At 43.4% G+C, this 27038-nt stretch overlaps 4 protein-coding genes across 9 annotated transcripts in view; 3 read left to right on the top strand and 1 right to left on the bottom strand.

Annotated features, from left to right (window-relative positions):
• The window catches only part of kalrnb (kalirin RhoGEF kinase b), an 87471-nt gene extending 82738 nt beyond the window's left edge, over positions 1-4733 (bottom strand). For all 3 annotated transcript variants that reach the window (XM_048234496.1, XM_048234498.1, XM_048234497.1), the window contains exon 1: positions 3967-4733. In XM_048234496.1, coding sequence (XP_048090453.1) covers positions 3967-4042 — 76 coding nt within the window. In that variant the 5' untranslated portion in view covers positions 4043-4733. The remainder of the gene's footprint in view (positions 1-3966) is intronic.
• Positions 4734-5526: 793 nt separating this feature from the next.
• Positions 5527-7086, top strand: LOC125288689 (ropporin-1-like). The gene is made up of 5 exons (XM_048235241.1): positions 5527-5738; positions 5861-5978; positions 6082-6243; positions 6439-6620; positions 6946-7086. Exons 1-5 carry the CDS (start codon positions 5623-5625, stop codon positions 7010-7012), a joined length of 645 nt encoding a protein of 214 aa, XP_048091198.1. The 5' UTR covers positions 5527-5622; the 3' UTR covers positions 7013-7086.
• A 434-nt stretch (positions 7087-7520) lies between these two features.
• Positions 7521-15778, top strand: ccdc14 (coiled-coil domain containing 14). 2 transcript variants are annotated; one of them, XM_048234895.1, is made up of 14 exons: positions 7523-7582; positions 7994-8057; positions 8293-8348; positions 8442-8511; positions 8619-8691; positions 8785-8913; positions 9181-9396; positions 9764-9849; positions 11084-11816; positions 12847-12985; positions 14032-14114; positions 14308-14484; positions 14588-14720; positions 14805-15778. In XM_048234895.1, exons 2-14 carry the CDS (start codon positions 8025-8027, stop codon positions 15637-15639), a joined length of 2763 nt encoding a protein of 920 aa, XP_048090852.1. In that variant the 5' UTR covers positions 7523-7582; positions 7994-8024; the 3' UTR covers positions 15640-15778. The 2 variants fall into 2 exon arrangements, with proteins under 2 accessions (XP_048090851.1, XP_048090852.1); XM_048234894.1 differs by having other exon boundaries at positions 7521-8057.
• A 358-nt stretch (positions 15779-16136) lies between these two features.
• Positions 16137-26942, top strand: iqcb1 (IQ motif containing B1). 3 transcript variants are annotated; one of them, XM_048234877.1, is made up of 14 exons: positions 16138-16255; positions 16380-16446; positions 16525-16690; positions 16799-16916; positions 17025-17118; positions 17378-17477; positions 17678-17853; positions 18208-18317; positions 21838-21965; positions 22476-22618; positions 23445-23593; positions 23969-24100; positions 25175-25331; positions 25756-26942. In XM_048234877.1, exons 3-14 carry the CDS (start codon positions 16602-16604, stop codon positions 26019-26021), a joined length of 1662 nt encoding a protein of 553 aa, XP_048090834.1. In that variant the 5' UTR covers positions 16138-16255; positions 16380-16446; positions 16525-16601; the 3' UTR covers positions 26022-26942. The 3 variants fall into 3 exon arrangements, with proteins under 3 accessions (XP_048090833.1, XP_048090834.1, XP_048090836.1); XM_048234876.1 differs by having other exon boundaries at positions 16137-16446; XM_048234879.1 differs by lacking the exons at positions 25175-25331; positions 25756-26942 and adding an exon at positions 24671-24999 and having other exon boundaries at positions 16138-16446.
• The last annotated feature ends 96 nt before the right edge of the window (positions 26943-27038 follow it).

Genomic DNA, 27038 nt, shown 5'->3' with positions numbered 1-27038 from the left:
TTCTCCCTAGGTAATGTGCTGCTGGGTGCCTCTGCTCAACAGATGCAGCTTGCATAGATATTATCAGCGATGAGAGTGAACTATTAACCATGGGCATTTCAACGCATATTAATTTTCTTTGTTTGTTGAGTTAATTAATTTTGCATACACCTACAGCAGAGAGACAGTGGGTTATATTATGAATTATCCTTTGGGCAGTGGGCTATATGATAGATTACTCTATCTATAAAAGGTGAATGAACGTGGACGACATGATTTAACTAGAAAATGTAATTCCGAAGAATTACCAGTGCATGCATGCAAAACATATATTAACATAAAATGCAAAAACATTTTTTTATTTTGAAACAGTTGTGGGAAGAGGAAACAGTTGGCGGGAGACATAGGTGATGATGACAACTGACAGTTGGAATGGCTGAACAGTTAAATAGTTGGATGGTTTAAATAGTTAAATTATTTAATAGTGAATTATTGCAGTGAGGATTTTTTTTATTTTGAAACAGTTGTGGTCAGAGGAAACAGTTGAACAGGATCTGTAGTCTTTAGAGAGCCAGATTGTATGCTTAAAGCCTGAGACAGAGTAGATAGTTTAAAAGTTAAATGTAGATAGTGTAATGGATGTTGATAGATAGTTTAATGGGTGGATAAGTGAATGGTTTGAAGAAGATGGATGGATAGAAAGTTGTATGGAATGTGCCTTATATCCTTGTAGAAAAATTAAAATAATCTCTACTGGGTGCCGAATCCTCTTGAGCGTCTATATAAACTTTATGAATAAAGGATAGCACTCATAGTTCTTTTGTTTAACTTTTGAATCACCCCATATCCCATCATATATGGCACAATCTGGTTGTCTCTGCTGAGTACTAGTCTGATCTAGCTCCTCTTGGAAATTGTTTTTAAGTGCTAAATCATGCAAGCCAGCACATTTTGTCTGGCCATATAAATCCATGTCAAGTGTGATTTGGCGTTTTTTCTCTTGCCAAATTAATTATGTGATTGGCCAAACGCTTCTGGGCCAGGTCAGTCACAGGCTGAAAGTAGACGGAATGGCAGCAGCAAATTCAAGTCCCCCATCACAGAAGCTTGGCAACTGTTGCCACAGCAACCCTCCTTGGTCTGTGCCAGGTCTTCACTCTGCAAAGTTTTGTGTGAAAATTCTTCATCTTCATAGAGAGTTGCATCTATCCTAGGGACTCTAAATGGATTTCCACCCGATTTGAGCTTCAAGTCTACCGTCGACTATATCTCTAATACATCTGGTCTCCTGTTTCCCTCACCACTCACTTCAGCTGTAGATTAGGTGTGAGAGATATGGCAAGACTACAGCACCGTCCATTACACACAGTGCTAACTAATCAGTGCAAGCTCAGCAGGCTTTACAAAGACAAACAAAAAGGAACACTGTGTGTTCAGACCATCCTCTCATTTACTACCTAGTGCACTACCATATTCACTATACTCTAAAGTGTACTATGTAGTGACTGAGCAGATGTTCTACATCATACTCAACAGGTACAAAGGAGGTGACACGGCTGTGTGACTTTGTCTGAATCTCTGCCTCACAGACATCACCAGTGCAAGCACTGACCCAGCATTGGCCCAGCATTGCCCCAGCAAAGCCTTGGTCAAATGTGGGCTCTCTTCGTTCTTTGTATCGATGAATAAAATCTGCAAAGGGGCGGGCTTGTGGTCCATCTTTGCCCCAGGGCCCAGTGTGCACTTGTTCTGCTCCTGGACATCAGCAAGCTGCTTCCAAATCACAACAGACACAACACCTAATGATAAGAGGCTACATAGTGTCCCACTGTATGCGTCCACCTCACGGCACCGTCACCACCACCTTCCTATCTATCGGCCATCTCCCGCGCCTCGGCCTCCGTGGCCCGGACCGACTGTGAATTTGCTGATCTGCCTCCCCTCACCTTGCTGATCTGCTGGACGGGACTAAAGGGAGGGGACAGGGAGTAAATGAGATCGTTTATCCGTTCCCGTCGAGAGACAGGAGCACGCCGTCTCCAAGGCAGCGGGCAGTCATACCCCGCCTCCATCGCCACGCCACCACTTTCCCCCCGTGCCAGGCCCACGGGCGTCAGCCCCGGGATGTGCGTGTGTGTGTGTGTGTGAGTGTGTGTGTGTGTGTGTGTGTGTGTGTGTGTGTGTGTGTGAACAAGCTAATCCTCAGCGTGGTGTGAGCAAGGCTAAATCCTGCACATAAGCAGGGTGTTAAACAGCATTTGATTTTTTGGTGTGTTAATATCTTCAGTACACAGGTTTGGAGATAAGACAAGAAGGACAGTGGGGAGGAGAGAAGGGGTGGGGGGGGCAGAGGAGATGGAAGGAGAGTTTTCTTCTACAGCGCAGTGGGGGAAGAAGATCACAGGAGCGCCACTCTGAACCCTGCCCGTCTGTGTGTGTGTGTGTGTGTGTGTGTGTGTGTGTGTGTGTGTGTGAGAGCCCATCCCATTATATGCTTACACACTTACTCACACACACACACACACACACACACACACACACACACACACACACACACACACATACAAAAACACACAGACTAACAGAGAGAGAGAGAGAGAGAGAGGGCAAACACTACACATTGGATATCCCCATTAAGTGTTTCAAAATGCATGGTGTCCATTCATCAAATCACATATGTTACATTCAGATGGGCATGAATGTTTGGTGTCAAACTTGGTTACACAGATGCTGTTAACTGCCCACACATACTTATACACACATATTCACACAAACATGACTGCACACACACTTGCGCACAGACACACACACACTAATCTACATCATCTCAGAGTGTCCAAAACGTGCTTGCACTTTATTTCTCCCAACACACACGCATACACCACTTCATTAATTTAGGCCTACACAATCAGCGTGCTTGCTTGCACACTACTCGCTCCCAACCATGCCTCCACATTACGCACACGCTGGAGCATGTGTTAAAGGAGCTTAAAGCCTTGCTTCATTAAGGGCCCTTGCAGTGAAGGGGACGGGGTGGGGGAGCTAGGTCCTGCGGGTGGACAGTCAATAAGTGGGTCAATGTCAAAGATCAGAATTTGTCTGGATCAGGGATCTGCAAAGTAGGATAAATACACGCCAAGGCGACTTGTGCCGGAGACACATGACGGGTCTGCCATGGCCTTCATCTCCTGTCAACCGACGCTACCCGCCTATACAGTACGCCTCTCCTCCTGGCAAGGGCTGGTGCTCAATATAACATACAAGAAATAGGGCCTGAATCATGCCCTGATAAGCCGGTGGCACATTTGCTTTTTGAGCGCTCTCGCCGCGATTTGGGTTGGAATCAACAGGCTCCAGAGCGCGTGAAACATGAATCAATGTCACGACCGACAAAAGACAGAAGCCAGCCACTCCCGCTAAGCTCCACAAGCATATCAACGCCGCTAGAGGTGATCATTAGAGGTGGGCGAGTTGGAATGCTTCCGTTAGTGATAGTAAAAGCTGTTTGTGGCGAAGAGGTAGCCTACCATCCATCAGCTACCAAATGAGCGAAATCTGACGTTCAAGTCTGTCCTCGTGTGATGGATGTTCTCTTCTCAGGGTGATGGTTTCCAATGCAGTCTAGACATGATGACCAAACTATAAGCGCCAGTGCTCAATCCTATGGTTCCGAACATCCTCCATCACCCAGGTAGAGCTTGTAGCCAGTATGCTATGGTGGGTGTGCCTGCATTGATTACGCTCATACAGAAGAACATAGTATGGGTTTACTCGGAAAAATGTGACTGGGACAATTAATCGCTCAATGAAATAGTAGGTTACAATGCAATTTTGAGGAACGCGCATCGCGTTATTGAGGCTGCCTATGGAAGCCCATCGCAGTCTTGCGGGGGTTGTAACCATTTGCCTCTCAAACAGCGGTGAGCCGATCATTCATCGATATCTATCTTGGTATTGGACAAAAGCGACTATCGACAAACAGCCTACCTGTTTTGAAAAACGGGTCCGTGTCCGGATCCGTCAATCCTTCTTCGGCAGCATCGGTAGAATTCATCTTTTGCATTAATACAGGCTTGGTCTGCTGCTGATAGCAGACGATATTCACATCAATAAATCCACTAATCTGTGCGAGTAACCTACATCAGAGTGCAGCCATCTCCAACTATAAACCTCTGGCAGCCCTCAGTCCTGCCGTGGCTTTCCCGTTATGCACTAGAGAGACCCGCGCTGCATTGGGCGCTATTGTTCAGAGTCTGGTCACCCTCTTGACAGACAGACCCGATGCCCGTGTTAGTATCCGCTCTGTTAATGCTCCCTCAAACACTGGACGTGAAAATGGCTTTTCACGGACTGCTCGATTATATCCACACGTCATGCATCCATCGGTCCGTCCGTCCATATGGTGTCTTACTCAGTGCATTCAGAGGCGGTGTTCCCCCTAAATTGGCAAATGAACACGGCTTGGGAGAGCGGCCAGCAACCTCAAATGGTGGGGTACCATAGAAGGAGGTTCCATAGTAGTGATGTAACGAAAATCAAAATAATAGCCATTACCGTGAGGCTGAGCATATCAACGAATGTGTAGCCCAGGCTAGATGGCATAGGCTATTATAGCTCAGGCCCAGGTTATAATTTGTTTGCAAATGATGCTCGTGGATTGAATCCTGCGTTCAATTAGGTAATAACCGGTCTGTCGCACCGTTTAAACGTATGTTGTGAAATTGAGACCGACTCCAAACACACCCTTCGCCCACTGTCTCCTCCTCGCCTTTACAATCATTCCCTGGAGAACACATTAAATCGGCATTTTAAGGGGAACATCACATTGCCATCAGCATTATACAGGCGGGCTACCTTACACAAACATTAGCTGATAACAATACCCCGAAATCCTTGAGAAATGTGTGAGTTCCAATAGCCCATTGTCGCCATGTATTGGAACTACTTTCCATATTGCTTGGTATTTTCAAGGCACATTTAATAGGGAAGAAACACGTGTGTTGAACTACAACGGGGTCCATGTGACTGTAGCCTAAAACAAAGGCAGTCGATGATGTTCACTGTCCTATGTAGTTGGAATGTTAGTTTATTGGCCCTGTGTTCCGCTCCCACGCACTTGCCCACTTCAGTGCTCAGCTATCAGCTGCAGTCATATTCTGCTGTTCTACGATGGCAGAGGAAACGTATTTCCTGTAATTCACATACACAGGCTATATTCCTTATTTGAAAAACATGAAAAGCAGTTTAATATAACAGCCAACCAAAAGCTACTGGTCACTGCTTATTCAAAACATACGTAAACTCTATGAATACATAGGCCTACAATTAATTTAGTTAGAGAATAGTATATGCATGTTTGCGAGTGTAGCCTTAGTCCAGTTTACTATCCCCATGCAAGGCACATTTATTCCAAGCATGGCAAATTAGTATAGCCTTCAGATAACAGGCGTTTTGTCGCCCTCATGCGGTCATTTACCCATCATCACAGATGGAAGCCGACGTCATAAAGGGAAATGTAACGGGGCACTCAAGAACGCACCCAAGTTTGCTACAGTGTGTCATTAGCTATTTGGCGTTTCCACTGGACAACCTCTCTTCTCCTTTTGGTGTTGTAGCATTTCGCTTTAAGCCGCATCTACTACAATGTCCAACACGCGAAAGAAAGTAGTTATCCCACCTGAGCTCCCGGAGCTCTTAAAGCAGTTCACCAAGGATGCCATCCGCACTCAGCCAGAAGATCTCATTCAGTGGTCCACATTGTGCGTCAAATATTCTACTCAGTTAGTTATAAGCCTACGCACATAAATGACTGCTCAAATAATAATGGGATGCCATGAACTTTGAACTTTCCGAAAATCTGTCTCAATGTTTTTCCACACAGGTACTTTACTGCACTTGTCCAAGAAAAGCCATTGCCTGTGAGGGACAACCTGGAGAAGGCCACTGCCCCAAACTCCATGGACCTCACTCCACAGGCTCTTCAAGCTATGCATTCCCAGGTAAATTCACCATAACAGAGAAACTGAATGATTATTTGAAGATATAGTATACCAAAAGTCTTCAGTCATACATGATCCCGACATAATCCCTTCTTTGCCTCAGGTGGGAAGTAATAGCAAAGTAACGAAGGGGCAGATTGTAGAGGTGTGGAAGTCCTTTGGTTTATCGCAGGACCTGCTCAAGCACATCTTCGCTGTTGGCTCATTTGGTGATGAGATTGAATGGATTAAATTCTTTGCTCTTGGCTGTAGCTACCTAGGAGGGGTGAGTAGACCTACAGGCTCAATCACTGACAATAATGCAGCAATGTATACCCAAACACAATATGCCTATATCCTATTACATACTGCAAAGTGTAAAAGTTAAACATGGTCCTCTTGACCACCTTATTGTTTGGTCAGCTAATGTTGTTACTCTAGAAATGTGCAGAACCCTTTCTTTCTCTCTTGTTGCCGGCAGACCATTAAGAATGCCATGGTCCACGCCTGCTACATGCTCAATTCAGACAGCAGCTGCCTTCCTCCAGACGCGGTCATCCCCTACGACACCTTCCGCTACCTGTACACCTACCTGGCAGCGGTGGATGGAGAGGTGGCTCAGACACAGCTGGACCGAGCCCTTTCCCAGTTAGAGTCACTTTCGTGAGTGTAGCTCATAATACTCTCTGGGTTTCCAAAACAGCAGTTGATTACAGGGCAGATGGAGCACACATCAGTATCTACTTTACATTACATTACATTACATTTAGCAGACACTTCATCATACATCATGTTATCATAGCCTTGTAGGCCTATTTGATGGCAAACCTGCTTCACACCTCTCTCACGTTGTTGTTCTGATCTCAGAGATAATCTAGTTTTATTTAAATCTATATTACATTAGCCTAAATCTATCCACTGTAATAATAACAATGAATTTAGCTATACTAATGCTTTTTTAATTCATTTATGCATTTTTCTTTTTCAGGAGGGATAACAATGGTGTGGTCAAGGTGACTGACTTCATCAACAGCCGTACAATCCGTTTAGGATGAGATTTCTGATGACACCAGGATAAGAAAAAATAAAATATATGAACAGAAATAACTGATTCCCAAACCATTGTGTTCCAGCAACAACTGAGAAGATGAAATGTGCAATATAAGTTCAATTGAATTAACATAATTGAACCATGGCAGGTGCATAGCCTATTTGAAATCACATTTGATAACCTCTTGCTTGTTGTGCAACATAATAGGCTAAACATCATACAAGTTTAGGCCTATGATACATATCCTTGTGTATTCTGTAAAATAGTCTAGTTGGGTCGATATTGGGGGGAAACTGCTTAGCTAAAAATATAATAATTTACTTCACCTTTGTTCTGTAATTTACTGTATGCAATAAGAAACACAATAGGTTAAACTCGGGGTTAAACTGCCCGTTCAATCAGTTGCTCCTCCGCGGGAAAACTGATGAGAGACCGCGACACATACGGCCCACATACGTCTCCATAGTTACTTCAGCGTCCTTAGAATTTATTTTTAATAAGCCACCACCCATTCCATACTACTGGCTAGAAAGCGCCGTGTGAATTTGATCGACATTTCAATTGAACAAATAGGGTAAGGAAGAAGGATAAACTAATCTAGGATTAGCCAATGACATTCTTTCAAAACTGATAGCAGCGCTGTTATTGGTCAACTCAGCATGCCTTCCGTTTCAAACAACAAAGCTGACATTTCAACATTCAACAAGTCCAGCGTTTCTGTGCTTACTTTTAAATGGGTCTGTGAGTGGTCTGGCTATACAATAAATCACAATTAGTTTAACATTTTTGAGGCAGAGTTCTCTCAATTTGACCCTTCTGAAGGATTCAACGAATGTGTGAGCCATTCATTGTTTGGCTGAACCCTTTCTTTGCAGACTGGTTTGCTAACAATCGATAGCTTGTTAGCTCCCCAAGCCAAGCATATTGCTAAGTTTTTGGTGGTGCGTCTGTGTGCACGGGCTTTAAACGCTGATCTTTTTTAAAGTAAATGCATTTCGGAGCTTACGTTTCGTGGGATGACGACAAGACAAGGACTGTCAAAACACAAGGTAAGATACGCATCTATGAAGTTAGCTTAACGTTAATGTGTTGACACAACTCTAGAGAATGACGTGCATGATAACGTTAACATTAAAGCTGTGACCGTGTATCGATTGCCCCATGTAACATAGTTATCTAAGTACTTTGGCTCAGTTCAAACTAGCAACTACATGTCGTTTAATACTAATAGATAGTGATGCCTAACATTACATGCCACGTCTGACCCTTAGCTGTCATTCGCAGGTGATCTCCTCGGGGAGACTGACCAGCACCAGTCGAGGACAGCCCATCAAGAAAAAGTGAGTGCAATGCTGCTGTGGCAATGGTTGTGGTGAAAATTCCACTACTAGGTTAGAGCAAAGGGATTTTAATCTATATTTGTTTTCTTTCAGGTTACCCAGTAAACCAACACCTGCCCCTGGACCACATTACTCTCTTTACTCTACTGACTCCGAGGATCAAGTAAATGTTCAATGTCATATACAATGCTTATTTAAAGCAATGTTTAAGTAAGTGGTCAGCTGATGAGTATTCATGACTAAATAATGTGGTATGCCTCAATTGATCAGGTCACAACCATACACAGAGGGTTAGATCGCTGTGCAGCCTTGCTCCATGGCATTCTTCAAGCTGAACAAGAGGGTATAGTGTTAACTGACTTTCCATTTGATAGATTTGCCATACTCTGCCATGTATATGGTCACACTGTATGTTGAATGGTATTGTATGTCACAGAACCCAAACCACCCACTGCCAAGGGTACCAAGAGTGTTCCCTCCAAACCCAAACCAAAGCAATGTCCAGGGAGACTGGAGGCAGAAAGAAAAAAGCCTGTGAGGAAAACGATCTCTGCTTCGGCCTCAGGTGAAGGACAAGGCAACTGGCACATTCCTTTGAAATTGTGCATCCAACTCGACACTTTGCTTGTACAAGTTCAGTTTAAGTTCATGTTATATAATGTTGTCATTTATTTCACCTGATGTGATGAACCAAAACTGAAGCCTTGATTTTACAAGGTTTCAATTTGGGTTTTATTACATCAGGTGAAATAAAACAATAGCGTTGAATTGAACATGACTTTAAATCAGAGTGAGTAGATGTCATCTAGTGGGATTTATTCTGTGTCCACAGCTCCAGAGCAGAAGGCCATCTTGACCTCCCGGTCTCAGCCTGCGCTGAGAGGACAGCCCGGCTACCCTGAAGAGCCCAGACCCACAGGAGATCCAGGAGGCCCTCAGATGGCACCACCTGTGGCCACAGCAGCCCAGTGGGAGCTCATGCAGCCACAGGTTAGACCCATGGCTTACCCACAACAGCAGGGTAGCAGTGTCAGCCAACATTCATCAGGTGAGAACTGGCTTCAGTTACACTAGTATAATGCCTTCACACATGTATGTAGAGGCATTTAGCAGCAGATGCTTCTATACAATGAATTGTTCAGTTTTCTAAACATGGATTAAGCCCAGTCCAATAAACTTTTTTTTTTCAGTGGACATTTTCATTGGAAGTGTTGTAGGACAAGGCTTAATCCATGTATGGGAAACTGGCCCTAAATATCATTCATTTATGACCGCCCAGTGTATCAAACCTTGCGCTTGGTGTTGTCAGCACTTTGCTCCACCTATGAGCTACACTGCCTGTCCTCTCTTCTTTAAACTGTGACAGAGTTGTCTCATCCTGTGCTTTAAGTCCCCATTCACTTCATGTTTTAAAGGTCATCAGGGCACCACCATGTTTAACTGCCGTTTGGCCACCTCCACTCCGATTCTTGGTCCTCAGGATGCAACTAACTCTCAGCCTGTGAGTTCCTATGAATAATTTTGGGGGTTCTTTTTCAGCACCCAAGTGCAGCAGTTTTCTGAGTTGAAAATGACCATTCAAGAGATCTGAATCAGAAGACGTCAGCTGTACAGAAATCAAAATGAATTTAGCACATTTTAAAGTACCGGTATATTTTTTATTGTCAACTATTATTGTTGTTATTTTCAAATTAATTTATGGATTGTGGTAAGGTGAAGGGAGGTCATTCCAAAACACTAGTTATTCCCATCAGCCACCCAGGTGTTGCACTTTGCAGTTCTGTTGTCTGGGACAGAGCTGCCTGCAAAATTGCATGAAAGTCTCTCCCAGCATGATTGCCAGAAGGTAGTTAGCATGTTTTAAACAATACAAACTGTGCTGCTTTTCATGTTTGAGTTGTTTGGTTAGTGTTAGACCAAATGTCTTTGGTTAGTGTTAGACCAAATGTCTTAAAGGAGAATTCCGGTGTGATATTGACCTAAAGTGTGTTGAAACATGATACCGAGTGTGAACGTATGTCTCATAGCCCATCTCGGCTTGTCCCCTGCACTCCAAAATCTGGCGCTAGTTAGCCGATGCTACCAACAACTGGAATCCATGCATTTCCACTGAATTATTTTTGGTATGATAGGTATGGTATGATAAGGGATCAGATTCCAAAAATAATTCTGTGGAAATGCATGGATTCCAGTTGCTGCTACTGGAAGAAACTGGAATCCATGCATTTCCACTGAATTATTTTTGGAATCTGATCCCTTATCATACCTGTTCATTCTTACTCGCCGCCGACTTATCGTGACTAAATTGAAGATGGCTGCAAACGCTAAACTTCATTGAAGATACTGTCTGTATAAATCGCCTTGTAAGTAAACTACCAGTGCTTTTTCAAAGTTCTCAATGTCTCGCTTTAAATGTCAGGGCCCTCGAAGTCTACCAATGAAGTGTGGAGATACATTGAGCCTCATTATATGGTGTAAAACAGTGATTTATTTGCATGGCTAGCCCAATGCCGAAGCACCACCATTGAAAAAGCTGTTGGTAGCATCGGCTAACTAGTGCCAGATTTTGGAGTGCAGGGGACAAGCCGAGATGGGCTATGAGACATACGTTCACACTCGGTATCATGTTTCAACACACTTTAGGTCAATATCACACCGAAATTCGCCTTTAACTGCAGCCATATATGTTGAAGTGTTTTGTATTATGTTTTTTTGTTTTGTTTTTGAATTTGCAGTATGCCTCAAACCCTATGCAAGTCCATTCAACACCAGATGCACAGCTGCAGCAGTTCGCTCAGCACTGGGTTATGACCACCACGGCTCCGTCTGTCCCACATGGGGTCATGTCCACTACCACTACACCACAGATGACCATAGCACAGCATCCAACCTTCAGCAGCGTGCTAACTCCCTTACATCATCTTACCCCAGTGACATCTACCCCAGCAGCAGTCACAAGCATGCCTGCCCCTTTATATAATCACGCCACAGTCATAACTGCCCCACCTCAGCAGCCTCTACTGCCCCAGCATGGGGCTTTCCCCTCTGGACAGGGTGTTCCTGTTCACTCCACCCCCATTGTTAGTCCTTTCCCTGCTGCAATGCCAAATCAAGATGTTCCCCAGGTGTTACACAACGTCAACCCCGTTGCCACAGGGACTCTCAGCTCGTACCCCATCACGGCACAGATGCCCCAGCCACCTGCCCAGGTCGTGGGGCATCGAGGCCCGCCTCAGGGGTGCCCGTCTGGGGAGAGCTCGGAGTACAGCCCCACGAGCGACGAGGACGAGGCGGAGGGGGTGGACACTACACCTGTAAGAGACAGCGACTCCCAGACTGGAACCGGCACCGGTACGGGAACGCCGGCCATCCTGAAAGCTAAGCCCCTCAGCCCAGAGAAGACTGCCAAGAAGGTCATGACTGTCAAATACCTCCTTGGGGAGCTGAAAGCAATGGTCGTGAACCAGGGTAAGAAAAATATTATTTGACAGGACGTAAAATTGATTTATTAAGCCGCTTTCTTTTTCAGTTTTTCTCATAACTCTCTTTCTCTCTTACACACACACACACACACACACACACACACACACACACACACACACACACACACACACACACACACACACACACACACACACACACAGTCTGTCTATTTAAACTAGTCTTACTCATGATTGCATATTGTAGTGATTATTCACTGGAACCTCATGACTGTAATTGTATGTCAGGCGAATCACTCTTTGGATTCTTTGGTCACAATTTGATATTCTATTCTCCAGTATCATATATGTTGTTGTTGCCATAGAATGGGAGGGAGTAGACACATTCCTATTCATAATAACATGTCCCATGTTAAACCTGTAAGTGAATTAAAAGATGGAGATGGCAGTTGTTCATATTGATCCTTCCATAACTGTTAAATTAAGATGGCCCCCATAGGCTTGTTAATATCCATAGGACTGTCTCCCCAAGGTCACCTATAAGGCATGATGTTCTGTACACAGCAAAATATTTCAGTCAATCTACTTCTTCCAATTGATTGCACCAGAATTTGATCGACTTGCTGTTTCAGCCAATCAATAGTTTTAATGATGAATCAAAGTAGTAATAATGGCAAAATTAAAGACTGATTGTTTGTGTTTGATGCTGTTGGATAAAGTGTCTGGCAAAATCCCATAGTTCCGAGATGGTCGTGAAAACAGAAATTAGGCTCTTAGTTTGTCTTGGAGATTGTAGGCAGGTGTTTTAAAACACAGCAAATATTTAGCAGACAGTGTTGTAGTAGGCTACATAAAGGGCACAACCATCTTTATGATGGTGTTTTTTTTTAAGATTACACAGTGTTCATTTCTCAGAAATGTTTTAAAAATCTAAGGGGATAAGCCAAACAAACTATAAAAGGTTCTCTGGTGCAAAAGCCCCTAATCTCTGTTTGTTTTGTTTGTTTGTTTGTCTGTCTGTCTCCATCTTTGCCCTCTGTGGTGGCGTACCGTCTCAGACAGCGCAGCTGTGCAGCTCATCAATGAGGTGGAGAACAGCATCTCTCTCCTGCCAGCCATGGTGGGCTCCACCAACATCCAGGCTGAGCTCGCTCTCGCCCTGCAGCCACTCCGCAGCGAGAATGTGCAGCTCCGCAGGTCAGACGCACACACACACACACACATACACATACACACACACACACACAGACTTGCACACAAACATGCACTCCTACTACACCCTCCTACTCACAGGTCCTTATTAATCAGGTACTTACTGGCACTGTATTAAAGTACAGCTCTGCATATCGGACACACACACACACACACACACACACACACACACACAGAGCGCACGCATCTGCAGACAAACATGCACACAGACACACCCTCCTCCTACTCACGGGTGGGCTACCAGTACTTACAAAAATGGTCCCATGCTCTCATATCTTCTGCTGTACTCATATGGAAGTGGATACTGATGCAATGACTCAATATCTAATTTACTGTATCATAGATATGGTTTGAAACCAAAATTGAATTTTGTTTATTGGACATTTTGAATGAATTACCCATCAATACTTATAGATTTAGATTGTGTAATATCATTGCCGGGATAAGTTCTAAATGACCATTATATAAATCTGAGTTCTTGCCATAAACAGGCACGCACACACACACACACACGCACACACACACACACACACACACATACACATACACATACACATATATACATACATACATGAACACATACATATACATACACACACACACACACACACACACACACTTTATCTTACGTAGGGGTGCTGTGCAGAGTAGAGTCAGTTAAAGGAGAGTGCTTCCCCAAAGGCTACAAAAATGCATTTTGTGTGCTGAACGAGGAAAAACCTCATTTAGATTCAAAATGGATTTAGTGAGATTTGATGTCCTCAAGCTATGGACATGACTGCTGCAAGTGGCTTTCCTTTTTGAAACAAAGACTCCCACAAAAATCACCAGAGATAATGAATAAACACATGTTTGGAAGTAGGTAGTCAGCACATCCTTACAAGCTTTGTAAGTATGCTTAATTATGACCGCTGCTAGCGGTATGTATGATCTGTTGGTCTCAAGGGCCTGCATCAACATGGGGCAGAGTAGACTTTTTTCTTTTTTTTTCAGTATGTATTGAAGTGTGTGTGTGTGTGTTATTGATCTAGACGTCTGAGGATCCTTAACCAGCAGCTCATGGAGCGTGAGCGAGCAGAGCGAGAGGCCCGGCCTGTGGACTGTGACCTGGAGAGTAAGTGGACCCCCTCAGGCCTTGCACATGTTCAGTCTACCTGACTCATACATCCATAGACCTCTGAAGTCTCTTAAGGTGTCTGGGCTGGAGGGAGGTTTAGCCTCCTCGCTTTACAGCTACTGTACCTGCTGACTACCATTACTCTAGCACAGAGTTGAACAAAATGTCTCCTCTCCCACCATGTGTTTAGTGACCTCGCTGCAGTCCCTCAACCTGACCCTGCAGCTCCAGCTACGGGAGGCCCACAACGAGATGGAGCAGATACAGCTGAAGAACAAGGAGCTACAGCAAGCTGTGGAGGATAAAGAGAACGAGCTGCAGCTGAGCAGGCAGCAAAGCGAAGCAGAGACCAGTCGCATAATGATGGGTAAAGCCTTCAATCACCGCTTTTCATTCATCGTGTCTTACTCAGTTGGATGAGCAATATGAAGTGAACTCAAATTAACAGTGCAATTGATTTTCATTTACAGATGTCAGTGGTGCGTTATCTGAAATGAAAAGCTATCAGAGTAAACTGGAGAGTTCCATGATGGAGAATGCTGCACTGTCCAGCTCTCTCCAGCAGAGGGAAGCAGAGATCTATAGACTACAGGAGGTCATCAGGTAAGTCTTACTGAACAACTTTAAAAAGAATTTAAAACAAAAAGTAAGTCTATTACATGATATGTTTTCTTCATTGTCTGATAGGAATCTTCAGGGGCCAATCTCAGGGTCATCCATAGAGCGTCTTGAAGTGATGGACGCGCCAAAGCCAAATCCCCATCTCAGGAAGCACGTTCTGGAAATGCACCAACAAGATCAAAAAAGCTCTTGTGGGTCTGACGACATCGCCGACTCGGTCAAAAACTACCTTCAGTCCATGGAAGAGAAGAATCTGACCTCTTCACCTCCAAGGTCTCACTTGAGTCCACAGAGGACCCCAAGTCACTCCTCTTCACAGTGGAGAGGTGCTGGGCTTGGTCTTCCGCAGGAACAGCTGTGCTCACCCAGACGGCAGGGTGTGGGTGTACTGGGAAAGGAGAGCTACAGCGTGGGTAGTGAGAGAGGGTTTGGTGGTGGGATTGATTTCGCCCCTCTGAAAGAGGCCGGAGCGGCACTGGCAGAGCCTCCTATGAGGATGGAGAGGTCGTTAGACGGGTCTGGTGCCCTGAAGTCTTTAAGTCAAATCATGGATCGAATGGCCCTGACAGCCAAAGGCCTGCAATGTGAGGACAGTAACAAACCATCTAGCACTAATGGGACAACCTCTCACTTTAAGGTCAATCCTGGTGTCCTGCCTGTCCCACCACAGCACTTGGACCTGGGCGAGACTCCAGCAGCATACACAGGGAGGCCCTCGGAGATGGACAGCTCCCTCTCCTCCACCTCCACCTCCTGTGAGTCCCAAGCCACGGACTGTAGCATGAACTCCTGGTCCACCTTCAACACGCGTGATGAGGAGGTGTTCCGCACTGGCATGGCAGCATTGGATGCAAGCATAGCCAGGCTACAGAGAACCCTGCAGATCGATATCAGGAGATGACGATGCTGACTCTTTTACATGCCACTATTTACATAAGTGTACAGAGGTCAAAAGTCTTTAAGATAAGGAGTGTAGCACATCAGGCTGTTTTTATCAGATTATCTGTGTGTGCGTCTGTATGTATTGTGTGTCTTTAATAATTGGTTTAAGTTATTGAATTTTAATAAAAACATTCTTGAAGATGTGTGTTTCATTGTGAATTACTCCAACCGTTGGGCTCTAACGAATTTTTGATGTAACGTTAACCTTTTTATTCAGGGAATTGTACATTCAGAATTCAGTGCATGTAACAACATAATCTATGTTTATTAGAAGTGTTTTTACAGCATGGGATGCAATTTTTGCTGCAGAATGAACCCCATATATTTTTTCCTTATGGAAAAAGCCGAATGGGTAGTCAACATCATAGACAGTAAAAGAAATGGTAGCCAAAAGAAATGTATTTAATGTCGCACAGTAATGATGTCACCGTTGCTTTAGAAACCAGAGGAGCGTCTCGCGCACCAGCCAGAGGGATTAGCTTCTCGAGATCCTGTGGTCAACTCGGCTCTCGCGCTGAAAGCTATACAATTTGTTTAACGATATGCATGTTATGTCCGGAGCTGTTTAAAAGCATGTAAGTGCGATATAAGCTAGTTTAAATATAAATACATTTTAACAACACGTACAATTGGCCACGTAGCTAGTTATTGTTAGCTAACGGTAACAGATGATAAAACAAAATGAATCTCGACATTCAGGCGTTGGTTACAGCAACAAAAAGTAAACCAGAGGATGCAGTAGAGGACGTTTTGGCGAAGTTATCGGGTAAGAAGATTCACTCTACTTTCTCATGACCGTTTAGCACTAGCAACATGGGCTAATCCCACCGTCTTTTTATAACAGAATGTTTAGGAAAGCAATCACTGCAAGCTGAAGAGGAACTGGAGATTTTCAAGCAAGACCTGTTCAACCATGGCATAATGGATTACTGTTCAAGGGCTCTGACGCTCAATTTTACCAACTCTTATGGAGGATACAAAACTGCTGTACAGATTGCAGATATTCTAAGGTAAATTAGGCACTGACTCTTTATCGTTGATGAAAGAAGTGTATAAGCTTTATTTTAGTTAACTACTAGAGAAACGTGTAAGTTATTTAACTCTCTTTTATTTCACAGTGCATGCTGTGTTGGTATCGGCAGAGTCAAGAAATCTAAAGCCTTCCACAAGTTTCTGCCAGTGGTGGTGAAAAACCTTTTCTCGCTCGCGGACTCCCTTATGATGAAAGCTCTGCGGGTAAGTAACGTTAACATTCAAACATGCCATGGCCATGCAACAGATGAGATGAGATTCTTGAAGACCACGTCTAGTTTATTCGTATGAGCCATGGTTTCTCGTTTAAAGGATAAGAGTGAAATCGAAAGGGCTCGTATGTTCCGGAAGGTCATGGGCTCCATAAGCTGGCTCCTGAGGGCTCACCATCATCTTCTTGCACATGGTAAGAAGTGGGTATTTTCCACTATCAAGAGCTTGGTATCATTATCCACATTGGCCTACATGTGAATCTGAAAATTTGTGATGTTATTGTTAATATTATTATGAGTAGAAATATTGTTTGTTTTTTTTACTCCAAATCTCATGTTGTGACATCAAAACACTAAATGCATCATATCACTACATCAGCAAAACACTATGAATTGTCTTCATTTGACCTTCCCACGGACCAGAATTCTGACAGACATCTCTTTTGCCTGTAGTTCTTAATTCCAAACACTATGAAAACATCCAGTTGTCTGAGGATGAGGACGTGGCTGTGGCCTTGCTGTCTCTATGGTTGGAGCTGCTCGGTATGAAAAGGTAGGGTGCAGTGTTTTCCATAACCAACCTTTATTTTACACAGCAAACACCCTTCACATGTACAATGAAAACTAGAATTAGGGGGGCAACATGTATATCATACTTTGCAATTTGTTTGGCAATGGTAAGTGTGAGTAACAGAAATACTTTTTGAGAAAAGGCAAAACCTGGGAGTGTTTCAGATTAATTTCCTTCCACAGCTCCAAAGTCTTTGAGGACATTGGGGACCAGGCTTTGCTTGCCATTATGGATGACACCGTGTACAAGATGTCCAGCTTTCAGAATCCAGTTATTGGCCGCAGTTCAGTGAAGATTCTGATGCACATCATGAATCATGATAGCAAAATGATTGAAGTTATTGTAAAACGTTACAAAGGTCAGTGACCTTTTTTAACATCTGATGGTGGTTTGTTGCTTTAATAACATTTTTGTAATTGAAAATCTGTATTGTATGTATCTGAGATGTAATGTTTTGTGTTTTCACCTGAGGGGGTATGCTACGAGATAAGATAGTTGAGTCTAAAGCCAAAGTTGTATTCAAATTCAGCAAACAGAGGCAAATGATTTGTGGCGAATGCCTTGTTGCTCAACCTTTATTCACAGTTTTAGTCTTAAAAATGTGTGCATAAAAATGTTGAAATTGAAAAGTTTAGGGAAAACTCTTTCGCCTTGAACGTTCACCTCTGTTTTGACAGATCATTATCATATGTATTCTGGGTTGGATGTTTAGGCCTGGCTGCATTGGCAGTGAAAGACTGGAGAGGCAAAGGCTTCGACCCTGTGCTGGATCGATTTGTCAGCCTGCTGAAGTCATCACCCTTCCGACGCACTGCGACCAAGGTCAGGGAAGACCCAAACAACACACAAGTTTGTGGGCATTGACCTATGTAGGCACTTTATATACAGTCTATGCTAACAGTAAGTAGGCCTAGCTAACTGCCAGCAATCAGCATAGAAAAGTAGCTTACTTCATATGTTAGGCTTATGTATATGATATAGCATTGACGGTCCTAAACCCTCCTAAAACCCATTGCACTGTCGTGCTTGTCAAAGTTTGGCAGTTACGTTGGCAGCAGCGTTTGATTGATTGATTAGTTCACTTTTTCAACATTATTGGGTCCCTGGATATGTGACAGGTCAGGACAGGTGTAACTTGAACTGTTTGAATATATTTTCATGATTTGATGTAGCTTACCTAATATTTGAGGCATATAATTGAAACAATAAAAGGCTATTTTATAATAGGTCTCAGGGCTTAAAATTCATTTTTCAAAATGGGGGGAATTCCCCCCTTAGGTTATTCATGTAGGGGGGATTTACACAATTTGGGGGATCGATTCTGACACCAAGTCAAGAATTGCGATTTCAATACTTCGATACTTTTTTTTAAAAAGTGTTTGATTTTGGGGCCCCCACCACCCTGACGTCATCAGTAATATATACTGTAGTGGGATCATTCACAACAGTGGATATCCTAGATTCTGCTTGACTCTCTCCACACACACAAACACACACTGAAAATGATAGCTTATGTGATATGTTTCTATCATATATTTTTGAATTCATATAGAGGGTATTTATTTAATAATGCATTTTTTAAAGTATAGCATTTTACTAGTAACTAGAAAAGCATTTCCTGAAGGAAATACAGTGCATGAAAATGCAAAAATATGATGTAAAATATCATACAGAGTAAAAACAAACTATATTGGTTGCTAGGTAGATGAGGTTTAATATAGTTGGAATGACTGAACAGTTAAATAAGTGGATAGTTTAAATGGTTAAATTATTTAGGTAGATAGTTGACGATAACTGACACTTGGAATGGCTCTAATGTTTGCTAGCAGTTATGCTAACTATGTTAACAAAGATATTAATGTTAACCAAGTATGCTAACTAGCATGCTAACAATGTTAAAATGCTAAGTATGCTAACCATGTGACTTAGCTAACTTTAGCTAATCATTTATAGCAGTTTTGCTAAAATGCTTAACTAGCATGCTAACATCTTAGCATGCTAACTTTGCTAACCATGTGACTTAGCTAACTTAGCTAATCATTATAAGTAGTTTTGCTAAAAAATGCTAACTAGCATGCTAACATCTTAAGATGCTAACATCTTTAGCATGCTAACTTTACTAACCATGTGACTTAGCTAACTTAGCTAATCATTATAAGTAGTTTTGCTAAAATGCTAACTAGCATCTAACAATGTTAAAATCTTAAGTATGCTAACCATGTGACTTAGCTAATCATTTATAGCAGTTTTGCTAAAATGCTAACTAGCAGATGCTAACATGCTAGCATGCTAACTATGCTAACCATGTGACTTAGCTAACTTAACTAATCATTTTTTAGCAGTTTTGCTAAAAATGTTAACTAAGCGTGCTAACATGCTAGCATGCTAACTATCTTAACCATGTTACTTAGCTAACTTAGCTAACTAGCTACAGTGGGTAGGAGTCATAGTTGATGACAAGTAACAGTTACAATGGCTGAACAGTTAAAAAGTTCAGTAGTTTAAAGCCTTAAATTGTTTAACAGTGAAATATTGTAGTGAGGACTTTTATTTTGAAACAGTTTTGGCAGAGGAAGCAGTTGAACAGGATGTGTAGTCTTAATAGGGCCAGTTTGTATGCTTAAAGCCTGAGACTGGCAGTTGGTCCAGGTGGCCCGAACACCTGCCATAGGATTCTAATTGCTTAACGGCTCTATTGTGATGTCATCAGCCCATGTTAAGTCTATGGGGAAATTTTTGACTAGTTTTTAATTAATAGTTTAAAAGTATAAAAGTTACAAAAGTTGAAAAATACAAAGCCCACATGTCCTAAGTAAGACCTACGTAACATAGTTTGAATGAAGTTTCTACGTTACACGGTTTAAGCTGCATTAACTGCGTTAGAAGAAGAAGAAGAAGAAGAAGAAGAAGAAGAAAAAGCCTTGGAATAACAGTACAGTGCATTTTCATGCACTGTAATTACTAGTAGCTAAACATATTTAGTAATTTGAATGCCTCATATTGACGTTTAACCTATAACACTTAGGCATATCTTTAATGTGGTGTGTAGGTCCAATTGAGTGCACATTGGTGATGAGTAGGTGTAATTGAGTGCCTGTCACTTTAAGAAAATACCTGAGAGTAATTCTATGGAGTAATTAGCCCCCCTTCAACCTGACGGTTTTAGGCTGTAGTCGCTAGTGAATAAAAGTTGTGCATAGTGCGGTATGTGTATGCATGTGTATGTTTTCTATGTCATTAGATACAATAAATGTTAAAAAAACTAACATGTCGAAGACAATCTTTCTGGGATCAAGTGTTGACGTGACCTGAGCTAGCAGGATAGTTACCAAGGAGCTCTTTCCAGATGTAAAAGTTTGCCATGGTAGCGTAGCCTATTTGCGTAAGCGCAAAGTGGTTCTCTCTCTCTCTCTCTCTCTCTCTCTCTCTCTCTCTCTCTCTCTCTCCCCGTGTGTGTGTGCGTCTGCGTCTGCATGAGGCTATGTTCAATTCAACTCGGTAGTTGATCAGTCCGGTCAATAGCACCGCATTCACGCCACTTAATGATTAGGCTATATTAACGTCATCAGACAGGCTGTAAAAGTGTATGCGGGAATTTCTCGCATTATGATGGCTAGAGTTACGGGACTTGAACAAATTATGCGCAATACCCGCAATCCCGCAGTGAAATTTAAGCCCTGGGTCTACTAGAAATATGTATTTATTTTTATTCGTATACATTTCATCTTAGCCTACATCTGAACGGTTTATAGAATATGTGGCTTGAATGAATGCAATGTCTATTTGTTTGTTACAAATAAAACTCGAGCAGTTCATAACTAGTCTATTGTAGCTTATTTTAAAATGAAAACTTGGGTAAATCATCATGAATTTGTATGATTTGGCTATGACTTGACTTGACTTGCTTGACCCAAGCTACAGTATGACTTGACTTGACTTGCTTGACTTTCACAAAAAATGACTTGGACTTGCTTGAGACTTGAAGGTTAAGACTTGAGACTTGCTTGTGACTTGCACATGTGTGACTTACTCCCACCTCTGTGAAAAGGGGTCAACAAGGTACAGTAAATAGTGGATATAACAATAACACAGCTTAGGCAAGACCATTATTTAAGTACAGTAATGTCCGCCACTGGCCACAGCACCCCCCATCGGGTGCTTTTCTTTTGGAAGTTTTAGTTGAGTTCATTGAAATCCTGGAATGGTCGTGACATTTTTAAATCCCTTTTTCCAGTCTTGGAGAAGTCATAATGGTCAGTAAAGAGTCAGGAATGTAGGTCTAATGAAATTAGTTGTTCTTTTGTGTGTGTGTGTGTGTGTCTGTGTATTTTTGATTCCTCAGGGTGAGGATGTGGCAGCAGAGCAGGAGAGGGCAGCGTGTGTGATCCAGGCTGCCTGGAGGGCCCACCGGACGCGAAAGAGACTGAAGAAACTCCCACGAGCCATCAGCAGACTGCAGAGGAGCTTCAGGTGAGCTCGCTTGCCTCACCTGACACACTCATATTCATAAGCATGTGATTGGTCTTGAGCACTAGAGGGTGCACTTAATTGGTTAATATCTCACGTGGTGTACAAGTGCTTATAAGTCATACATTGCAAGTAGTAATTATATTATATTATATTATTTTAATATTATATATATATATATATATATATATATATATATATATATAATATTATATTATTATTATTATTATATTATTTTTATTATTATATATACAAGGAAATCAGTGGAGTAGACTGCATTACTGTTTCAGTTCCTTTTGCTGATTCAAAGAAACATTTGGTTCATTTGGTCAGGATCCCTGTTTTAATAATAGTAAAAGAAAACACAGGGTGGGGGGTGTATAGACATCAGCAGTTCTGATCTAACTTGATGCAAAAAGAGTATAATTTATAGTCTAACTTTCAGACCAACTGGGACACATGTTCACTTTGGTGTGTGTGTGTGTGTGTGTGTGTGTGTGTGTTTGTGTTTAGGGAGAGGAAACGCAGGGAGGTGGCGCAGCAGGAGAGGAAGCAGGCAGAGGAGGACCTGCGCATGCACATGCAGCTGCGCAGACAGAGAGCCAACCGCATGTTCCGCCAGAGGCAGCTGCAGCTCATGGAGATCCTCCCTGCAGGTAGCACATCACTGTCGCTGCGTCTCGTATGGCACACTTCTGTACTTGCAATGGACCCTTTCAAGAGAGTTCCATTATCAGCATCATAGTTGGCCCCACAAGACTTCCGTTTTAACATTCCATATGTTATCTTAATGCAGAGGAAGTAGATTGGGGCCCAAATAGAACGTTCAAGCATTGTTTTTGTTTACCTTGTTGAAAGGGTCTATATCTAAATTGAGTGCATGAGTGCATTCATACTGAAAATTCTGACAACACAAAGGGCACTGCAAGTCCCCGTATGGGGCACTCATAAACCTCCCTGCAGGTAGCACATCACTGTCTGCTTGTGTTTTGGATGAGCCGTTTAACTGAGGTCATTACTGTATTGCAAGGAGTAGGAGGTTCCCCGTTGTCCTGGCTAAACTCTCAACCTGGCTTGTTCCATCCTTATCATGCCCCAGTCTAATTGGTTGTTTGATTCCCCGACTCTCCCCTGCAAGCTGGTGTGCGGTTGTTATATGTGCTGCAGAACAGGAACCTGCTGGAAATCAGTTTTTTACTGAGTCAGGCCCGTTTTAAACTGTAACTTTGTTACTTTTAATACTTTCCTGTATAATAAATATGAAATGAAATGACCATACCGGCAGAAAATGTATTTATTTGGCAAAAAAAAAGCAAGATTTAAAAAAAAAAATGGAATTCAACTTTTCAATTTCCCCATCTTTCATTTGTTTAAATAGAAAATTGAGCTGATGAACACACAGTTTACACAGACCCATGATATACAGAAGTGGTGCCTGAGGAGCTCCGTAAGCACCTGTGTCCTGTCTCTGCCCTGTCCCAGCCCAGGTGGAGCGTTACCTGGGGGAGGTGGAGCGTCAGGCGGCCCTGCTGATCCAGCGTGTGTGGAGGGGCCACCGGGAGAGACGGGTCTTCCGGCAGCGCAGATACCACCTCAAGCGCCACAAGGCTGCCGTGACCATCCAGAGAGCCGTGAGTACTTAAGTGAAGTTTAAGTAGTAAATTGTGTCTGTAGTCAGAGCTGTGATGTAGAAAATAGACTTTTAGGATTCTGTCCTAAGTGGCTTGCTTCGGTACACTCTAAATGTGTCTGTACAGTGGTTCTTTGTGAGATTGTGTGTCATGGTAAGGGTCGTGTGTGTGTGTGTGTATCTTTTCTTTTCATAACATCTGATATTTATTTAGCTTTTTTAATGTGTGTGTTTGTATATGTGTGTATTTCTTAGAGAAAGAGAGAGAGAGTTTGTATGTGTGTGTTTCTTAACTTCTATGTTTGTGTGTTTGAGCGAGAGAGAGAGTGTGTGTTTCTTACCTTCTGTATATGTGTGTGTGTGTGTTCGTGCACAGGTCCTGCGCTTCTTGGAGCGGCGGCGTGCCCAGAAGGCTTATGCCACCCCCTGGATGGGGCTCAGAAAGCCCTCGGACGCCAGGAGGGCTGAACTGCAGCAGGAGGTGGACGAGTACCTCGCCCTGTACCGTGTGAGTGCTCCACCATCACCATCATTGAGCTTAGTCAGCCTGATCTGCATCTATGGAAGTGCATTTAAATGTGTGTGGTCGATTGCTGTGTGTGTGTGCGCACGCATTCACTGTTGCATGTCTTCTCCTTTAGTGTTGTGGGGTATTTGAGGAGTGCTGTGCGAGATCTCTGTGTATGTGTGAATGCACTATGCATAGATGTATGCATCTGCTGATGAGTGAGAGGGAGAGAGGTCCTGATTTACCTGCTCTCCTTTAGTGTCGTGTCATATTGGAGGAGCACTGTCCTGTCGGTGTGTGTGTGTGTATGATCCTGATTTACCTGCTCTCCTTTAGTCTTGTGGTGTGTCTGAGGAGCATCATCCAGAGGTCTGTGTGTGTTGTCCTGATTTACCTGCTCTCTCTCTTCTTTAGTTTTGTGGCGTGTCGGAGGAGCACTGAGCTGTGTGTGTGGGTGGGTGGTCCTGATTTACCTGCTCTCTCTCTTCTTTAGTTTCGTGGCATGTCAGAGGAGCACTGAGCTGTGTGTGTGTGGGTGTGGTCCTGATTTACCTGCTCTCTCTTCTTTAGTCTCGTGGCGTGTCGGAGGAGCACTGTCGGGAGCTCTGTGTGTGTGTGTGTGTGTGTGTGTGTGGGTGGGTGTGTGTGGTCCTGATTTACCTGCTCTCTCTTCTTTAGTCTCGTGGCGTGTCGGAGGAGCACTGTCGGGAGCTCTGTGTGTGTGTGTGTGTGTGGTCCTGATTTACCTGCTCTCTCTTCTTTAGTCTCGTGGCGTGTCGGAGGAGCACTGTCGGGAGCTCTGTGTGTGTGTGTGTGTGTGTGTGTGTGTGTGTGTGTGTGTGTGGTCCTGATTTACCTGCTCTCTCTTCTTTAGTCTTGTGGCGTGTCGGAGGAGCACTGTCGGGAGCTCTGTGTGTGTGTGTGGTGTGTGTGTGTGGGTGGGTGGGTGGGTGGTCCTGATTTACCTGCTCTCTCTTCTTTAGTCTCGTGGCGTGTCGGAGGAGCACTGAGCTGGGTGTGTGGGTGTGTGGGTGTGGGTGGGTGGTCCTGATTTACCTGCTCTCTCTTCTTTAGTCTCGTGGCGTGTCGGAGGAGCACTGTCGGGAGCTCCACACCAGCACCCAGCAGCAGCTGCGGCAGTGGCTGAGCACCAGGGAAGCGGCGCAGAGAGAGGAGGAGCACACACAGGCCCTACTGGCCCAGATCAACACTGACATGGAGCTGCTACTCAGTACGGCAACACACAACAACAACCAACAAACAAACAAACAAACAAACAATAGCAACACACAGGGTCACAGACAACAGCAAACAAAACAAACTAACACACAAGGTCACAAACAACACCACCTACCAAACAATAAAGCATCTAGATTTACGTTTTTATGATATGTAATATGGAAGATATTTGAATGGAATGTGATGGGGAAATTATGTATATTGCCGTTTGGAAAACAATATTCAATCAAATAAAATCAAATGTGTATTATTGTCACAATATGAAATTGTCAAATATTCTAATACAGAACATATTATAATAAATATATTTAAAATAGTTTAATGTTTAAAATTGGTTGAATTCACCAACATTAGTCTTTTCGTTCACAAAATAAGGTCTTTCACTACGTTCTTTCATTTTGCACCCCCCCATTCAGATGCCCCTTCCTTGAAGGAGTCCACGCCGCAGGACTGTGAGCACTTCCGGAGTCGCTCGGGGCCAGTGGCCCTGCGTGCCAAACAGTGCCACGGTGCCATGGTCCGGTCAGCCAGCCTGCCCTGGTGGAGGAAGCTCACAGAGGAGTCCACCCATGCGGACCTGTTCTGTATCCACGGCGACGATGACGACTTTGGGCAGGTGGACTTGGAGGTTGCGAGACTGTATCTGGGTGGAATACGTGAGGATGCAGCAGCACCGGAGTGATGCGGATGCGGATGCGGTCCAGCTGGTCTTATCTTGCGGAGAAAAGATGGAGAGGCTCAGGGGAACGGGAGGTTAAGCCACCGAATCAGCAGCCAACCAGGAAGGACTGGATGATTCACAGAACCAAATGATTGTATTCTTGGAGTGACATCGTATACGTACGTGTGTGTGTGTGTGTTCACTCGGGTCATTTGAATCTCAGCACAGTGGACTTACAACATTTTTAGGTCATTATAATGCTGGAAGAGAACTCGGTGGGTATAGGAATGGAAAAAGCACTGACAAAATGAATCAAATATCACATTCCGGCTTGTTTGTGTTCATCTTAACGATTGTAGTGGACTGTTGTGGCATCTCACGGGGAGGGTGTGAAAGCGTCATTTTCGGTTTGATGTGAAGAGTGAAACTGAAGATGCAAAGACCTCTCTGACAGTTAAACAACTCTGTCTGTTAAAGTGTTAGTCCATGTGTGTGTGTGTGTGAGTGTGTGTGACCGGGGCACTGCGGACCCATGCCAAGGTCCCTATTCACAGGATGCCAGTCATTATTTCATTACGCACATGTGAAAACAACAGAGTGGTCCCACTCAGCGCGCATGATTAAAAATAACATTTTCAAGAGGGGGAAAATATGATGGAGGTATAATGACTCTCTTTATGGACGGCTTTGCAGGGGGAGCATAAATAAGGCCCCATTTGAGCGGTGCAGGGTGGGGGGGAGATGGCATAGGCAGAGTGGAGGAGAACGAGAGAGGGAGAGGGAGCGAGATGCGAGCAGACGGAGTCAGTGCCAGGGATCTGGCATGTGGGAGACTGTCGGAGTGGGATTTAATTGGGTAACTGCAATAGCCAATTATTGGCGAGCTAATGGTGGTCTAAGTTTTACTTAAATTTCCAAATAAACAGGTTTCCTCATTTGAAATGGGTTTGCTATTGTTGGTGTTTAATTTCTGCGACTTTTCAAAATTAGATGGCTTTTATGTAAAGCACTGGGCAGGAAATTGGACATAAAGTTATT

The sequence above is a fragment of the Alosa alosa genome, chromosome 23, assembly GCF_017589495.1.
Source record: "Alosa alosa isolate M-15738 ecotype Scorff River chromosome 23, AALO_Geno_1.1, whole genome shotgun sequence".
Lineage (NCBI taxonomy): Eukaryota > Metazoa > Chordata > Actinopteri > Clupeiformes > Clupeidae > Alosa > Alosa alosa.
The sequence above is the reverse complement of the archived record's forward strand: the minus strand, read 5'-3'. Positions and strand labels throughout refer to the sequence as shown.

What these genes read in the sequence shown, in the direction of transcription:
- LOC125288689 (XM_048235241.1), top strand. Translation starts at nt 5,623, where the DNA reads ATGTCCAACACGCGAAAGAAAGTAGTTATCCCACCTGAGCTCCCGGAG. An exon ending in GCTGTAGCTACCTAGGAGGG is followed by an intron (nt 6,244 to 6,438) that starts GTGAGTAGACCT and finishes TGTTGCCGGCAG; the next exon opens with ACCATTAAGAATGCCATGGT. An exon ending in TCCCAGTTAGAGTCACTTTC is followed by an intron (nt 6,621 to 6,945) that starts GTGAGTGTAGCT and finishes TTTCTTTTTCAG; the next exon opens with GAGGGATAACAATGGTGTGG.
- ccdc14 (XM_048234894.1), top strand. Translation starts at nt 8,025, where the DNA reads ATGACGACAAGACAAGGACTGTCAAAACACAAG. An exon ending in TCTTCAAGCTGAACAAGAGG is followed by an intron (nt 8,692 to 8,784) that starts GTATAGTGTTAA and finishes TGTATGTCACAG; the next exon opens with AACCCAAACCACCCACTGCC. An exon ending in GAGAATGTGCAGCTCCGCAG is followed by an intron (nt 12,986 to 14,031) that starts GTCAGACGCACA and finishes TTATTGATCTAG; the next exon opens with ACGTCTGAGGATCCTTAACC.
- iqcb1 (XM_048234876.1), top strand. Translation starts at nt 16,362, where the DNA reads ATGAATCTCGACATTCAGGCGTTGGTTACAGCAACAAAAAGTAAACCA. An exon ending in CAGATTGCAGATATTCTAAG is followed by an intron (nt 16,691 to 16,798) that starts GTAAATTAGGCA and finishes TTTATTTCACAG; the next exon opens with TGCATGCTGTGTTGGTATCG. An exon ending in AGACTGCAGAGGAGCTTCAG is followed by an intron (nt 21,966 to 22,475) that starts GTGAGCTCGCTT and finishes GTTTGTGTTTAG; the next exon opens with GGAGAGGAAACGCAGGGAGG.